The 17,484-nt window shown below is 40.5% G+C and overlaps 1 protein-coding gene across 1 annotated transcript in view; it reads right to left on the bottom strand.

Annotated features, from left to right (window-relative positions):
* Positions 1-2,139: 2,139 nt before the first annotated feature.
* Positions 2,140-17,484, bottom strand: part of GPR1 (G protein-coupled receptor 1) — an 81,029-nt gene continuing 65,684 nt past the window's right edge. The window contains 1 exon segment of the mRNA XM_029224546.1: positions 2,140-3,402. Coding sequence (XP_029080379.1) covers positions 2,307-3,374 — 1,068 coding nt within the window. The 5' untranslated portion in view covers positions 3,375-3,402 and the 3' untranslated portion in view covers positions 2,140-2,306.

Raw genomic sequence — 17,484 nt, 5'->3', positions numbered from 1 at the left:
GCCTTCAGAGTCAGTGTCTCCTTTTGCCCAAACTACGGATGAACCTACAGAATCCTTTTTTCTTTCTTGGATCCTCCAGCTTTTCTCCTGATCCTGAGAGCCTGTCCATTGAGGGTCGAGGGGGACACCAGAGTGGAATATCGCAAGCCCTGGTGGTGCAGGGGCGGGGTTCAAGGGTGCACAAAGGGCTGGAAACTCACAATGAGCCTTTCTCTCCTTGTCTTCCCTTAACCCATACTGAGTATGGCAGAAGCCAGGAATCTTGGGAACGACAGAAATTTGGGATAGGCTGAGCTATGCCACACATTTTTTTTCTTGGAATGATTTCCAAACTAGATCTGATTGTTGCATGGGGCTAACAGTAAAGAACAGAGCCAATAAATGATCTGATCTTAGCATTTTTAAAAACTATGAGATGAAATAAAAAAAGGATACCGATTCAAGGAATAACATAGCTCCCCTCACGACTTTCAAAATAAAACCGAGAAATTATAGAAAATTAAATGTTTTTAAAATTGCAGTAAATAGCAGAGTTTGTATTCATAAAAGACAGGGTACAAACAGAGATGTGAAAAAGGAGCAGGATCTTTAGGAAACCCCAACTGCAAGGACATAGATTTCCAGTGTTTCTTGACCTGCACACTGGAGGCCATCTCTTTCCTCCGAACAGTCTACATTTGTCTTGGCTCTCTCACGGCACTTACTACTGTCTACCTTGTTTTAGGTTTGTTTTTATGCAAGTTTAATCTCACCCCCTATAAGTACCTTATGCATCTTGGCATCCCTCACAGTATCTACCATGGTTCTGTATAACTCTTATTCATCTATTTGCTAAAGGCATAAATGAATAGAAGTCAAAATACTATTAGTCTTAAGTGCAACAGATTTGCACCACGAAGAGGTCACTGACTTAAAGGTATACTTTATTGGTCTTATAAATATAGGAATAGAAGGTAGAAATATATCAATACATCATACATGCTTTATTTTCCTGAAATCATTCTGATATTGAGCTGGCCTATCTACTATCTGGATGTCAGTGTTTCATGTTTATAGCAATCTTATACTTATTTGCATATATACATACTCAGAATTTTCCAAAAACATTAATTTTTTTTTTTTTTTTTTGGCAGTACGCGGGCCTCTCACTGTTGTGGCCTCTCCTGTTGCAGAGCACAGGCTCCGGACGCGCAGGCTCAGCGGCCATGGCTCACGGGCCCAGCCGCTCCGCGGCATGTGGGATCCTCCCAGACCAGGGCACGAACCCGTGTCCCCTGCAACGGCAGGCAGACTCTCAACCACTGTGCCACCAGGGAAGCCCAACATTAATGTTTATAATGATATCATGGGGGATTAAAGATGGGCATATATCCCCATTGAGAGGTAGGGTATATGTCCCCTCCCTTTGAATCTGAGCTGGCCAGTGACTGCTTTGGTCAATAGAGTACAGTGGAAGTGATACTGTGCCAGTGTCTGGCATAGCCTTTAAGAGGAGTAGAAATTTCCACCCTGGTCTCTAGAGCCCTACACTGCCATATAAGTCTGTCTAACCCTGAGGTGCCATGCTGGAATACCCGTGTGAAGAAAGGAGAGGAGAAGAAGGGAGGAGGGAAGGGGAGGAGAGAGAGGGGAAGGAGAAGGAAGGGAAGGGGATGGAGAGAAGGGAGGAGAGCCGCTCAGCCAGTCCCCAGCTGTTCTAAACCTCAACCAGCTGGGTCATCCGGATATTGTGAAGCAGAGAGGCAAACCTCCCTTCTGTGCCTTGTTTAAATTGCTGATCCTCAGAATTGGGAGATATAATAATAATAATAAATTGCTATTTTAAGCGACTAGATTTTGGGACAGTTTTAACCTACTCTAACCAACTACTACTTTAATTCATAAATGCAAATACAGATTACATGAAATAAAGAAATTAAGTACATATGTTGTATTTTAAGACTAGGTCTAATAGGCTACTTGTGCAAAATTAAAGTGAGCTTAAGCACACATATTTTTATATTTTTGAAATTAGTCATATATTTAATATTAAGATTTAGAACTTTTAAGAAGTCATTAAAATTGAAAAAATAGTGTTAATTAATCCACTACAGTATAATTAGCAAGAATAACACAGATAATTTAAGTTGCTGGAAAAAAATGAAGATCCTTCTTATGTTTTATATCAATAGAAAAATATGATGCCAATAAAATGACCAAAAACAATAAAAAGATACAGTCAGCTCTATGTCTTGGACCCAAACAATCCGAAAGCATCTGTCAGGGGACCCACACAAAAGCCATATGATCTGTGCAAGAGTAAGAATTCACTGGGCTGTTTCCGGGAGACACAGATTCTTGGTTTCAGAGCTCCTGAGCTGTTCGCTTACTGTGCCAGAACAGCTCACTTCCCACAGCGTATATTTTAGTATCTCAGCAACTGAGGCCCGAAAGCGTGCTTGGAACTTCTTACTAATTAAGACATAAAGAATGGGGTTCAAGCAACTATTGAGGAATGCCAAGCCAGTGGAGAGGGGGATTCCGGCCTGCAGCACCTGGTGGAAATAGCTATTGTGGTGAATCGTGAGCTCCCAAATGCTGAACAGGTGATAAGGAGTCCAGCAAATCAAAAAGGCAATGACCACAGCCAGGATGGTCCAGAAGTGCTTACTGTAGATCAGGATGCTTCGCTTCTTCACCTTGAAGATGAGGCACAAGTAGCAAATGCTCATTGTTAGAAGAGGCAAGAGGTACCCAACGATAACTTTCACCCAGGTCAGAATATGATGCCTCATCCACGTGAGGTCAGGATCATGCTCGTGGAAGTTGTTATAGCAAAGAGTGTGGTTATTGAACTCCAGAGTGTCCCGGAAAAACAGGGCGGGACCACCCATTAGTGAAGCCAAAAGCCAAACAACTATAATAACAATCAGAGAGTTCCTTAGGGTCCGGTACCGATGAGATAAGACAGGGTGGATCAAGTAGATATAGCGGTCCAGGCTTATCACCGTCAGGAAGAAAACACTGGCAAACATGTTCAACTGGGCAATGAAGGAATTGGCCTTGCACAACCAGATGCCAAAGGGCCAGTGGAAATTCATGGCCACATAGGAGATGTACAGGGGCAAGAAGAGAAGAAAAATGAAATCTGCGATGGCTAGATTGAGGAATCAGAGAGTGGTGACTGTCTTCTTCCACTTGAATCCCGTAAACCAAATGACAAGGGCATTTCCTGGAATGCCCAGAACAAATGCCAAACAGTATAACACGAGGGAGACCCAGTGAATGACTCCTAGGTGTGCTCTCTCCTCCAAATCAGTCTCTGGGGAGTAATATTCCAGGGCATAGGAGTAGTTCTCAAAGTCTTCAAATAATGTTTCCTCTAGATCTTCCATGACCTTGCTAAATGCAGAATGAAGAAATCTATGGAAGCAAATTTAAAAAGAAAGAAAACAATTTTTAAAAGAACAAATGTTTAGTGAATGATACAGAACATAAGGATAAAAATATTTTATCTTAATAGACACTAATAACAATTTAGGACCAAAAGGGGGACGTAACCACAGAAGTAGAGGTTTTTTTAAATGAGAGGAAGCTATGAAAAAAATACTTATTTGAAATATTTGGCAAAATGTTTCCTAGAAAAAAATGTACTCTTCCAAAGTGGACACAAGCAGAAACAAAACCTGAATAGACTTACAACCATTAAAGAAATATCATATGTTAAAAAAATGTTTTTCATCTTATGAACTAGTATGTTAAAAAATGTTTTTCATCTTATGAACTATTTCATCTTATGAAATAGTATATTTCTTGGTAGGACTTGTGATTAACACTCCAGGTGTCCAAGTCTCAGTGGACCTAAGTTTTGCTATAATTATTCTCAAAGCTGTGAGAGTTTATTTTTGTAAAGTATTCAGTAAGTGCTAAATAAAATGATTGACTCTATAGGTACAATTCCTATGTTCATAATGCTTGTAGGGCTGACTAGAGAGAATCTAACATTCAACAAATATTTACTAAGTTCTTACCAGGCATTATTTTATGGAAGACGCAAAAGAAAACAGATGAATACTTATGTGGTGATGACTTCAAAATCCTTATTTGTACCCTGACTTCTTAAGATCTAGACAGAGTTCCAATTGCTTCTTTGGCTTATCCACCTGGATGTCACGGGCAAGCACTGGAGATTTTGACCCACTGTTTTGCACCCATGGATGTTTTGATTCTAGGTTTATAAATTCAAATATGTTCATCAGAATTATATCAATATGGAAGGCTTTTCAACTACAAGATATATTTTGGAATGAACTTGACTATGACCACTTAATTTCTATATTAATTTCTTATAGAGTGCAGTTAAACTTTATTTAAATTTTTTATTTTCCTGAAATTTCTTTGTTTTGAATTAATTCAAAGTAATTCTTTTCTACATTACAACAAAGATTTGATTTATTCATCAGTTGTATTTTGTTTATTTTTATTTTTTTATTTTTTGTGGTACGCGGGCCTCTCACTGCTGTGGCCTCTCCCCTTGCGGAGCACAGGCTCCGAATGCGCAGGCTCAGCGGCCATGGCCCATGGGCCTAGCCGCTCCGCGGCATGTGGGATCTTCCCGGACCGGGGCACGAACCCGTGTCCCCTGCATCGGCAGGCGGACTCTCAACCACTGCGCCACCAGGGAAGCCCTTCATTTTTTTAACATCTTTATTGGAGTATAATTGCTTTACAATGGTGTGTTAGTTTCTGCTGTATAACAAAGTGAATCAGCTATACATATACATATATCCCCATAACTTCTCCCTCTTGCGTCTCCCTCCCACACTCCCTATCTCACCCCTATTTTGTTTATTTTTATCCATACCAAATGTTATCTATTATAATTTCATGCAAAGTAAGTTTTCTTTTGTGGCCTTTTTGTTTTTTTCCCCTGCTATCCAGTCCAGTTTCCTGCGTTAAGAAGACTTGAATGCCAATTTTTCAACCAAAAATGTTTACTGGGTGTAAATATAGCTTCATCAATTTATTTTGTGTTATTTCTATCTGTAGTATTCAAAATCAAGTAGAAAAAAGACTAATAGTTATATTCATTTCATGGAGCTCTAATCATTAATGGGGCAAATATGTAAGATTTGAGATTATAGTAGGGTTAGAACAAAGAGGTCAAAACATCTTGTGTTGCTCACAGCCAGCTCAGACTCAATTTGACTAACACTAAATTCATCATCCTGCCTAAAATCATTTGAGGAATCTAGCAGAGCATAGTTAAAAACAAAAGCACTTCATTAGCATTCTCCCAACCCCAGACCCAGCTAACCTCTCTTTATTTTTCAACATTCAGCTCAAATGCCACATTTTCTTGGAAACATTTTCTGACATTACCTTCCCCCATATAATTATAATACATACTAACAACTATTATTACACACAATAGTCAATGCTATTGGGAATTTACTAGATGCCAGGCATGTATGATCTAATTTGACCCTTGAAAGAATCATATAAAGTGGATAAGTACTATTGTTATTTCCATCTCCAAGAAAAAATACTGAAGCTTCAAGAAGCTTAGTGACTTTCCCAGTTTCACGCAACCTATAATTGGAGAGTCAAGATTAAATTCAAATCTGTTGAACCCAGATCCTGGGCTCTTAACCACTACGACATTCCCCTCTTCTGCCGTACTTCTCTTATTGTACTTAATACACTATACTGTCATTGATTTCTCTTTGATTCCTGCCCTACCAAACTGTGAACTCCTTGAGAATGACTGTCATCTCGGTAACCCACAGTGCCTAGTACAGGTCTTAACATCTCACAGGTGCTCAACATGTGCTCAGTAAATAATTGGCTCTGCTAGAAAGCCTGTTCAGAACCAAATGTAATTTTAAAGCCTCAGGTGAGAGTTTGTGAGTTCACCCCTAAGTTACTCTCATTGCCAGAATCTCTCTGGCCTTGACCCACAGTTCTATCCTCAAGATCTAGACTTGTTCCTTGTCTTTGAGTCCTTTCCTTCATGTGTCCAAGACTGGCTTCTTGCCCGCTACCCTTTTCTTTCAGGTCTGGGACCTTACTCTGCCCTCTTCACTCCTTCTGGTAGCTGAAGCCCCTCCATGTCAAATCCTTTCCAGCCTAATCTCCAACTCCAACTGTATACTAAGGCACTCTTACCTTCCTGGTGCCTATGACCTATTCTTTTAGACTATGAGCAATTCTGAGGTCAAATGGCCCTAAATCACCTTACAAAACCCTAAGCAGTGAGTAGATGGAACTTGATTCCCCAAATATAGAAAAGCCAGTGGAGGACTTCTAATTACACAAAACCACTATCCTCAGCAAGTCAGGAGCTTACAAAGTCATTGCTGACTGTGCTGAGCCGGAATGGTCGCAGGGCCTGCTGAAGGATTCCAACCACCCCTCATCCCGTTTCTCTTGGGGCAGGGGGAGGTACCTTGAGGATGACTGATTTTTCTGAACAGAATCCCTTCAAACAGAAACCCTTGTTCCAGAGAAATTCCTAATCTTCCAGAAAGCACATGAGTAGGTTAGATGCAATGAACGGTTCAGGCTTGGAGAAAGATCTTCAAGAGGAGCTGAATACTGTGTGGAGAAAAGGGAACCCTCCTGCACTGTTGGTGGGAATGTAGATTGATGCAGCAACTATGGAGAACAGTAAGGAGGTTCCTTAAAAAAACTAAAAATAGAACTACCATATGACCCAGCAATCCCACTACTGGGCATATACCCAGAGAAAACCACAGTTCAAAAAGACACATGCACCCCAATGTTCACTGCAGCACTGTTTACAATAGCCAGGGCATGGAAGCCACCTAAATGCCCATCAACAGATGACTGTATAAAGAAGATGTGGTACATATATACAATGGAATATTACTCAGCCATAAAAAGGAACAAAGTTGGGTCATTTGTAGAGACATGGATGGACCTAGAGACTGTCATACAGAGTGAAGTAAGTCAGAAAGAGAAAAACAAATATCGTGTATTAATACATATATGTGGAATCTAGAAAAATGGTACAGATGAACTGGTTTGCAAGGCAGAAATAGAGACACAGATGTAGAAAACAAACATATGGACACCAAAGGGGGAAAGCAGCGGGTGGTGGGGGTGGGGGTGGGATGAATTGGGAGATTGGGATTGACATGTATACACTGATGTGTATAAAATGGATAACTAGTAAGAACCTGATGTATAAAAAAAATAAAATAAAATTCAAAAAAAATTGCAATAAATGCAGCTTTTTACAGCATTATACAAAATAAAAAATAAAAAGAGGAGCTGAATACTGCCCAGCTGAATCCTTCACAACAAATATAAGCTAGGAATTCCCCTCGGACTTGAGTAGATGTTTTTGTGTGCTGGTGATGGTGAGAGGGAGGGGTGGGATGAAGAAAAGTGAGAAGTAAGACAGAATTCAGCAACTATCCTACCAAGCCCTTGGCTAGAGGCAGTTAACCCTTGAGGGCATATTCTTGCTTAATTATTGTACCTTGTTTGTATATTGCTTTGTAGTTTATAGGCACCTCCAGATAGAATTTCCAAACCTTACTTAGACCTACCCAAATATCTAGAGACTAACTAACTGTATTAGTTTCCCAGGGCTACTGTAACAAAGTACTCTAAAGTGGATAGCTTAAAATAACAAAGTTATTGTTTCAAAGTCTGGAGAAAACTGAAATCAAGGTGTAGGCAGGGTTGTTTCCTTCTGAGGGCTATCAGTGAGAATTTGTTCCACGCTTCTTGTCTAGATTCCAGTGGTTTGTTGGCAAACTTTGGCAGTTCTTGGCTTGTACATGCAACAAGATGTTTTGACCTCTTCGTTCTATGCCAGAGTCTCGGGCCTTCCCCTACCCTCTTTCTCTTCTTCTCATTGGCTGAATGAGGATGCAGTGATGAGCCATCATGCACCAGGCGGATAAGGAAAACATGATTGTTCACATGATAGAAGCTTGGGTCCCTGGATGACCTCATGGAGCAGAGCTGCCCTGCTTCTCTGAACCACGTCCTTCTGGATTACTAAGTGAGAAAATATTTCCCCCACTATTCTTTTAAAGCAGCTGAACCTGTATCCTAGCTAATATACCTTCTCTAGGCTTTGACTTTAAGCACTGTGGTGGAGACTTGTCAGTGCTCACCCCCTATGAAAGATGTTATAAGAAACCCTTGAGGTGGGAACTATTCCTAACAATCGTCACGGCTTCCGGAAGAAAGAGAGGGGAGCTTCCCTTAGGGAGAGGAGAAAGAGGGAAAACCTGGCTTTGTAAGGAGGATCTCTTTTACCCCAGCAATGGTCAGGGAGCCATTTAACGAACATGCTTTTTAGCCATCAAAAAATGTGAGAGAGTTTTTGCAGTTGATTCAATTGATTACGGTGGGCTGGTAAGACTCCTGCTTTGTAAGGAAATGAGGGGCAGATCTAGAGTTGTAATAGACCTATGTTATTTGGGCAGAGTTAAACAACCTCTGCCCTTTATTTCATAATTTAAACGTCCCAAGGGCAGGGAACTTTAATGGATGCAACAGTCCAAGTTGGGGAGACAATGGGATTTGGGTAAACCAAAGAGCAGTGGACTTGCTTTCAGTGGACAGCGGCTACTCAGTTCCAGCCAACTGCTTCCACGTGGGAAATGAGGGCTTAGTGTTGCCAGAGTTTTTGACAAATGGTTGAATATCTATATTTTTAATGTGAAAAGTTTCCAACTCCTAAACTACTGTTTTAAAACGAAATAGTTGTGGGCTGTATTCAGCCCAGCTATAAATTTGTGACCTCTGGGGAAGGCAAACTCTTTGAAGACTCTGAGCTTTTCAAAAGCATAGGAGGAGGCTATACACTAAATAGGACAGGAACAAAAGGACAAACGTATGATTGTTCTTGTATGCATAACTATTCAGGTTCATAGAGACAAAAAGTAGAATGGTTGTTGCTAGGGACTAGGGGAAGACTGGAAATGGGGATTTATTGTTTAATGGGTACAGAGTTTCAGATGGAGAAGGTGGAAAAGTTCTGGAGATGGATAATGGTGATGTTTGTACAATGATGTGAACGTATTTAATGCTACAGAAGTGTACACTTACAATGGTTAAAATGGTAAATTTTATGTTACATATATTTTCCCACAATAAAAAAGGAAAAGAAAAAAAGAAATTCAGAGAAGACTTTCTGGAAGAAGTGATCTCTGTCTTGTCTTATAATTAAAGAATTGAATAAACAACACACACATATATAGTTTTTATCTTCTGTGTATAAACATAGTAAATGTTCATTGTAGAAAAGTTAGAAAAGTATAAAGTATAAAAGGAGAAAATAAAAATTGACTTCCATAATCTCAAAAAGCAAACAAATAAATAAATAAATAAAACTAAAATGGAAATAGAAACTCTGAGTTGGCCTCTGAGAATGACTTGCCTCTTTGTCCCAGCAAGGCAACCATAAGATTTTATGCTACTCGGGGCCTCTCCATAGATCCTCATTTTAACCTTCTCCAATTTGATATAAGAGATTGACTATAAGAGTTGAGACAACTCTTTTTTTCTCCAGGAAAAAAGATGCTACGTACAAGTTCCTAACCTTACTGGGTTTCTGTTACAGTCACTATGGAGGACCATGATAAGAAAGGCAAAGAAATGGATCATAACCTAGAACCAGAGCTATTCCTTGGAGCGGTAACAAAGCTGGTTCTCAAGAGGAATGGTGAGTAAACTCCCTGCTAAATGACCCTCACCCTGTCTTCTGCCACCTCTCATTAGATCCCTATGTCCCCGCCTCATCATTGCGCTAAGTCCCACAACTTGGGCCTTTCAACTCCTACCTGTAAGCTCTGCTCTGCCCCAAACTTGAACTCAAATATGTTCCTTGTTCAAAGTGTAACTTGGCAGTCATGCTGATCCATGGTTCTCTTTCTACTTCATTCTCTGATTTGGGTAACTGGGTTATTGCCTTGTCCCTCGTCCTTGCTCCCAGGTTCCAGTTTTGGATTGCCATACTTTAGGTCCTCTGGAGAACACTGACCTCTGTTACCACATTTCCGTGTCACTGCTCCTTTGCTCTCTGGGAGGATCCATGCTTCTCTCCTACATTGGTTAGACTACTGACTTACCACCCCAGGAGGCATTGCTCTGACACTAATTCTCATCCCTTATTACCACCAACATCTGTACCAGCGGTACTCAACCAGGGACAATTTTGCCTCCCAGGGGATATTTGACAATGTCTAGAGACATTGTTGATTGTCACAACAGGGGATGGAGGATGAGGGGGGAAATGCTACTGGTATCTAGTGAGTAGAGGCCAAGGATGCTGCTAAGCACCCTGTAATAGACAGCTCCCCACAACAAAGAATTATCTTGCCCCAAAAGTCAAGGATGCCAAAGTTAAGAAACCCTGATCTACACACATTGAGCTCAGTCTGAACTCCTTTCTTCTATCTCTTGCTGCTGAATCTGCCCTTTTCCCGTGGGCACCTTCATCTTGGGAGTCCTGGCTTGGCCTGGTCTGCTCTATCCTGCTACCAACCGTGTTTTATAGAGGTTGCAAACTGTTAGTCTGTGTGTTGGTCTGTGTGTCTGTGGTTGAAAAAGTGTTAAAGATGTTTGGTGTAGATGCTAATATTAAACATTAATAGAGGGCTTCCCTGGTGGAGCAGTGGTTGAGAGTCCGCCTGCCGATGCAGGGGACATGGGTTCGTGCCCCGGTCCGGGAAGATCCCACATGCCGCGGAGCGGCTGGGCCCGTGAGCCATGGCCGCTGAGCCTGCGCGTCCGGAGCCTGTGCTCCGCAACGGGAGAGGCCACAACAGTGAGAGGCCCACGTACCGCAAAAACAAAACAAACAAAAACAAAACATTAATAGACTTCACAAAAATATTAGCTTCTTTTGATAATTTGTATCATCTGGTAATAATGGGCCTGTATTTTCTGTAGCAGCATTTGCATTCCTCTCCAGACAAGGTATGTACTCTGACTTGCCATGGTCACCACCACTTCCAAATCACTCATTTATGACACTTTCCAGGATGCTGTCAGTACTTGAATTTGAAGTCTTTGCTAACACTCTGCCTTGTATATAGTAAGAAATAAAATTACTGGGCTTCCCTGGTGGCGCAGTGGTTAAGAATCCACCTGCCAATGCAGGGGATGCGGGTTCAAGCCCTGGTCTGGGAAGATCCCACATGCTGCAGAGCAACTAAGCCCGTGCGCCACAACTACTGAGCCTGTGCTCTAGAGCCCACAAGCCACAACTACTGAAGCCCGCATGCCTAGAGCCTGTGCTCCGCAACAAGAGAAGCCACTGCAATGAGAGGCCTGCGCACTGCAAAGAAGAGTAGCCCCCACTTGTCCCAACTAGAGAAAGCCCGCGCGCAGCAACGAAGACCCAACACAGCCAAAAATAAATAAATTTAAAGAAAAAAAGAAATAAAATTATTGAAAAAAATAAAACTATACACATATGAGGGTGCAAATGAAGTGTGTGATAATGCAATCTCAAGATAATATCTGCAATCTCAAAGTAAAAATGTGGTCTGCAAAGAAAGGTTACCGCCTTGGGCATTTCTGCCAATTTAAATTTAAGGACCTACATTTAAGAATATGTATTTTTTTTTTTTTAAGAACATGTATTTTTAAACTTTTAAAAACTGATGTTCTGCTGTATCATCCATCATGATGTGTTATACTGATCTGTTTATTCTTAATGAGATAAGAGAGAAAGAGCAAAAAGAGGTGCAGAAAGAAAATATGGGGAAATTTGCCCTCAGTTTCACCATGTGGCTATACATATACATACACAGGTACATACATATGCATATATGTGTGTGTGTATATATATATATATACACACACTACTTTTTTTTCATATTTTATTTTATATTTTTATTTATTTATTTATTTTTTGCGGTACGCGGGCCTCTCACTGTTGTGGCCTCTTCCGTTGCGGAGCACAGGCTCCGGACGCTTAGGCTCAGCAGCCATGGCTCACGGGCCCAGCCGCTCCGCGGCATGTGGGATCCTCCCGGACCAGGGCACGAACCCGTGTCCCCTGCATCGGCAGGCAGACTCTCAACCACTGCGCCACCAGGGAAGCCCCTTATTTGTTTTTTTATACAGCAGGTTCTTATTAGTTGTCCATTTTATACATATTAGTGTACATATGTCAATCCCAATTTCCCAGAGATGCAGAGGTGAAACTAGAGGGATATCTGGGCAATAGAAAAAAGCCTTGCTAGGCAGTAACCAGAAATGAAGATGGGTAGCAGGCAGACTTAGGTCTTTAAATCCAGGTTTAAAGGAAACTGTCATTTATTAAATAGGAAGAGTCAAACTGTCTTGGCTGGCAGTGACTTTCCATTGAGATGTCATATATTTTTCTCAGTTTAGAAGAGCACAATAACAATGCCTGGATGAGGCTTTAGACTTGACTGAAAAGAGGAAATAGCTACTGTATTTGTCTTAAACCATATGTGTTGCTGAAAGGCAAATAAATAATTCTGACTGAAATAAAGACTAATAAAGATCTATATAATCTTAAATCTTTTGAGTAGCCACTGAAGTGAGTGCCAAGCTGCATTGTGGACATGAATATAAACAGGTCCACCCAAGTCCATTAGAAATGTGTGAAAAATGCTTGGTGTGGAGCAAAGTTCAGAGAAGCATCCCTCAAGTTTGTGGTTTGGTTTCCAAAGAATGTGAAGAGGCATATTTACTACAGGGATTCAGCTGCTGTGAGGAACCAAGTTATCACATTCCTGGGTTACATTTACTTCGATACTCAAGTGACAAATATCTAGTTCTGGAGCACAGAACTGTTTATTGAATTAAACAAACTGGTTTCTTATCTATGCAGATTTAATAGATGGTAAAGCTGAAACTCTTTTCTGAGTAAATAGATTTCACTACAAAGAGTTCTGGCAGAAAGAATAGTGATAAATAGTCTATAAAATCCAGATGATTTGGGGAAAGGACGTCTGGTAGAAATGTGTATCATTAAACTTTTAAGTGTGGTTTTAAATGAGGCTTGGCTGTAGAGGGAAACATTTTGTTTATCCACCTTGACAAAACACAAAGATTCTTTCTGGCAGAACATTTGGTGAATGCAGAGGGGTTCAATTTAGTTCCATATCGTTGAGTTGGATGGGTTTTCATGGACCATTGCAGAAATGTATACCTAACAGAACCTTAAGAAAATTTAGGCTCTTATCTGCTTTGATCAGAGAGAAGGATTTGGTGTTTCTGACAGTTGTCTACGTGGATTGCCTTTGTAGAGTTCCCCATACACCCTGATAAAAAAGAACTCAAGAATGTATCTTCTGGGCTTCCCTGGTGGCGCAGTGGTTGAGAGTCCGCCTGCCGATGCAGGGGACACAGGTTCGTGCCCCGGTCCGGGAAGATCCCACATGCCGCGGAGCAGCTCGGCCCGTGAGCCGGCGTCCGGAGCCTGTGCTCCGCAACTGGAGAGGCCACAACAGTGAGAGGCCCGCCTACCGCAAAAAAAAAAAAAAAAAAGAACAAAAGAAAAGAATGTATCTTCTGTAAAATGCATCTCCCGTGAAAAGAACAGGGGCGCTTGAGGGAACCTGTACTCTGCTTCTGATTGAATGACAGGAATGAGTAGAAAGAATCAATGGACATGAGAGAGAAACTCTGGTGAAAACCACAGATCCATTACCCGGCAAACATACATCGTCAGCAAACTTTACTTTTCAAGAGCCATCTACTTAGGGAAGAGAGATTTTGTTGAAAAGCATGTGTGTGTGTGTGTGTGTGTGTGTGTGTGTGTGAGGGTGGGGGGAGTTATTTGAGGTCATTGCTCAATATTTTCCACTAACTATCACATATAAACTGTATACCACACCCCAGTTTGTGCTCAAGACGTTTGGCACCAGCAGAATATTTTGCTACCCTTTGGAAAAAAGATCTCTGCTTGGAAGGTGTTGGGGCACAGTAGTATTTTATAAAGACTCCCTGTTTATTCACCCAAGAGAAACAAGGGAGTTTTAAATGGAAATTGAAGGTTGAGTGTGATATTGAGGGTTCCTGGGGTTGGGAGGTGGTAGAAAGGTAATTGTTGGATTGCACCTTCCCACCCCAAGGCCTGGCACAGCCTAACCTTGAATAAGAGAAGCATCTTGCCTATCTGTAGCTCCCATGTCATTTATTGCTTAATGCCATACTTTAAGACAAATGACAATATTCTTTGGCTTATTAGGATAAATGTAAGTGTTTTGGTTTGGCTGGAAAAGACACAACAAAAAAAGGGAGTGTTTTGGTAATGAAGGCCTTTGAAGGTCATACTTAAGCATTTGGATTTTATTGCATTGTCAGCTGGGAGCAAATAAAAATGTTTGTAGCAGGGAGTGGCATTGCTGAATTTTTGTTTTTGTAAAGATCATCTGGTAGCAGTTTGGGAGATATTGCCGCAATTGAAGTCAAAGATGGAAGGGCCTTAGGCAGTGAGAGTTAGAATGGAGATGAGGGAGACTTATTTGAAAGACATTCATTTAGGAGATTAATAGAAGCTTTCAGGAAGCTTAGCTAAGCTAGGATAACCTTCACAATAACTTTTTTTATTGAGTTGTCATTGAAAATCAACCCTGGATAGAAAAACTATAGCTAATTTCAGGCATACAAAAGTTTTATTCCATTTTAAAGGCAATGGGGTGGGGGAAGAGAAAATTTTTTCTTTATGAAAAAAATACAATTGAATCAAGTGCACATGAAATAATACCTATTTTCACTCTGCTGAGATCAAGGTCTTTTCATAAAAGGAACTTGCAGGCTGATTTGCATGTCCTACCCTCAGGCTCCACTAGGACAGTTTAAGAGAACACAGCACAGATTTGAAAGGTCAACGCCTACTTACATAACAGTTGATTTAATGCTCCACCCAGAAGTTTGTGTCCCGATTTGTACAATCTGTATGGCTCTGTTGATTGTGGGGAGGAAAACAGAGTGAATGATTAACCTTGGGTCAGGGAGAAACTTTCAGGCTTAATTTCTTTGCAAGACTTTAAGATAATGAACACATGGGTAAAATTTAAATATCAGGCCATAACGTGGTCTATCGCCTCTGGAATCAGAATGCCTGCTTTCAAACCCCAGTCTATTTCTTCCTGGCTGTGGAATCTTAGACAAATCACCTACTACCTTGAAGCCTCAGTTTCCTCATTTGTAAAATGAGAGTAGTAATAGTTCTAACTCATAGGGTTGCTAATGATGATCACAAAAGGAAATCCTCAGAAAGTGACTAGGTCAGTGCCCGGCACAGAGAGCATGCTCAATAATTACAGCTATTGATTACTACCAGTTGAAGACTAAAAGCAGTACACAATGGAGGGGGGTAGAGGGAAAGTAGAAAGGTAATGGGATTTCTTTGTATCACTTCAGGAGAAAAATGAGAAGATTTAAGTACAGATTTTAAAACTTGTTTTGCATGTTTTATATTTTGAAAAATATTGATCTGTATTGAGATCACACCTTGTTAGATGCCTACCTTCTGAAGGCAGTTGGGGGACCCCTATGTCGAGCCCCCAAAGGCCACTATTATCCCCAAATCTGACCAAGAGTGGTGAGAAAATAGACACTGTAAAGCATTATATTTCTCTTACTTTTTAAAAAAGCTATTTTCATCTTTTGTTAAAGGTCTAGGTCTTTACCTCACTTTTCTCCAAATTTTATCTAGAGTCTGGGAAAGAATCACCACCATTAGCAATGTAATGTTTCAAAGCCTTGGTCAGAGCAGAAATCCCTGAATTTCCTTAAAAAGTGATTTCTATGTATGCAAATAATTTTTTTGGCAAGAAGTAGGCACTTAATTTGGAAACCTTGATGCCATAGGACTTCTGTAACTCTATTTTTGTAGGGCATATGACTAGATAGCTACTGGAGATCTGAATTGTTCGATTTATGTCGTGGATATTTTCATCCACATAAGCAGTCAAAACTAGAGCTTTAATCCTTTTTAGGGTCTTCTGGGCAATGTTATGTCTACTGAAGAACTGATCTTGGAAGCAGCAGCCACAACAGAATACCTACCAGATTATTAAACTGCTCAAAAATTGATACCGCCCATGGTTTAGACAGTAAAAAAAAGGTTGTACGTGACTATGTTGGTCTGCGTCTAAAATCGTTAACCATGGCCTGAAATCTCTGCAAAAATATGCTTCAGAAAACTCAGGGACACCGAGTGGAAGTTTGTGCTACTACCGTAATACACCTCTGTTTTCTGTTTCATCATTACTTGGCACTAAAAATGTTTTGGCCTTAATCACATATTGTCAATAACGTTGACAGAAATCTAGGAGGAATTCCCAGTTGAGGATAGAAACTGAATTAGCAGCTATTATATGCTTATTCAATTTGTATCATGATATTTCCTTTCTAAAAAAAAAGAAGGAACAACACTCAAGTAATTTGCAAAATGTATTGAAGTTGCAGACACTTCACAAAACTATTCATCATCCAGAGAGGTAGTTAGTGAACTCGGTAAAGCAGGTGGAAGGGAAACTTGTTTTGGTAGCAACGGTAATGTTTTTCAAGACAGAAGCAGAAAAGTGGGGGGAGGTGGGAGGGACAACAATTCTAGAACTTCCTCCCATTCATACAAGATTACGCCTGAAAATATTTCTGCCTTTTTTTCACTTAGAAGGAGATATAGGAGGGAGTATAGGATCAAATGCAGTAGTGGAAGATAAAATAAAGCACCATTTGAAAGATTTGCCCATTGACAGTAAACGAACAGTTGAGTTCCACAATCATTATTGCGATGGTTGAGAGACATCCTTCATGAACACTTTTAATTATTTGACAGTAGCGAAAGTAAAGCTAGCAGGCTCAGCGTTCCACTTTATTGTGGTCAGTCTGTATTAGGTGCAGTTTGTGAGGTCTGCAAAAACAGATGTTGAGGAGACCACGGGAAAAAGAAGCAGTGCAGAAGAAAGGACTCCAGAGACTGAATGATATCTGTTGGAATGGTTGAAGGAATCAGTGAGAAAGGAAGACTAAAGGAGTCTGAGATTGCCGCGCTGTTTATAGTAGCCAAGATATGGAAGCAACGTAAATGTCCATTGACACATGAATGGATTAAAAAAAAGATGTGGTACATATATGCAATGGAATACTACTCAGCCATTAAAAAGAATGAGATAATGCCATTTGCAGCAACATGGATGGACCTGGAGATTATCGTACTAAGTGAAGTACGTCAGACAGAGAAAGACAAATATCATATGATATCACTTATATGCTGAATCTTTAAAAAAAATGATAAAATGAACTTATTTACAAAACAGAAACAGACTCACAGACTTAGAGGATGAAATTATGGTTATGGAGGGGGAAGGGTAGGGGAGGAGGGATAGATTGGGAGTTTGGGATTGACATGTACACACTGCTATATTTAAAATGGATAACCAGCAAGGACCTACTGTATAGCACAGGCAATACTGCTCAATATTCTGCAATAACCTAAATGGGAAAAGAATTTGAAAAAGAATA

This window comes from Monodon monoceros, unplaced genomic scaffold (assembly GCF_005190385.1).
Source record: "Monodon monoceros isolate NGI ecotype Baffin Bay Population unplaced genomic scaffold, NGI_Narwhal_1 Super_Scaffold_16, whole genome shotgun sequence".
In the NCBI taxonomy this organism is placed as follows: Eukaryota; Metazoa; Chordata; class Mammalia; order Artiodactyla; family Monodontidae; genus Monodon; species Monodon monoceros.
The sequence above is the reverse complement of the archived record's forward strand: the minus strand, read 5'-3'. Positions and strand labels throughout refer to the sequence as shown.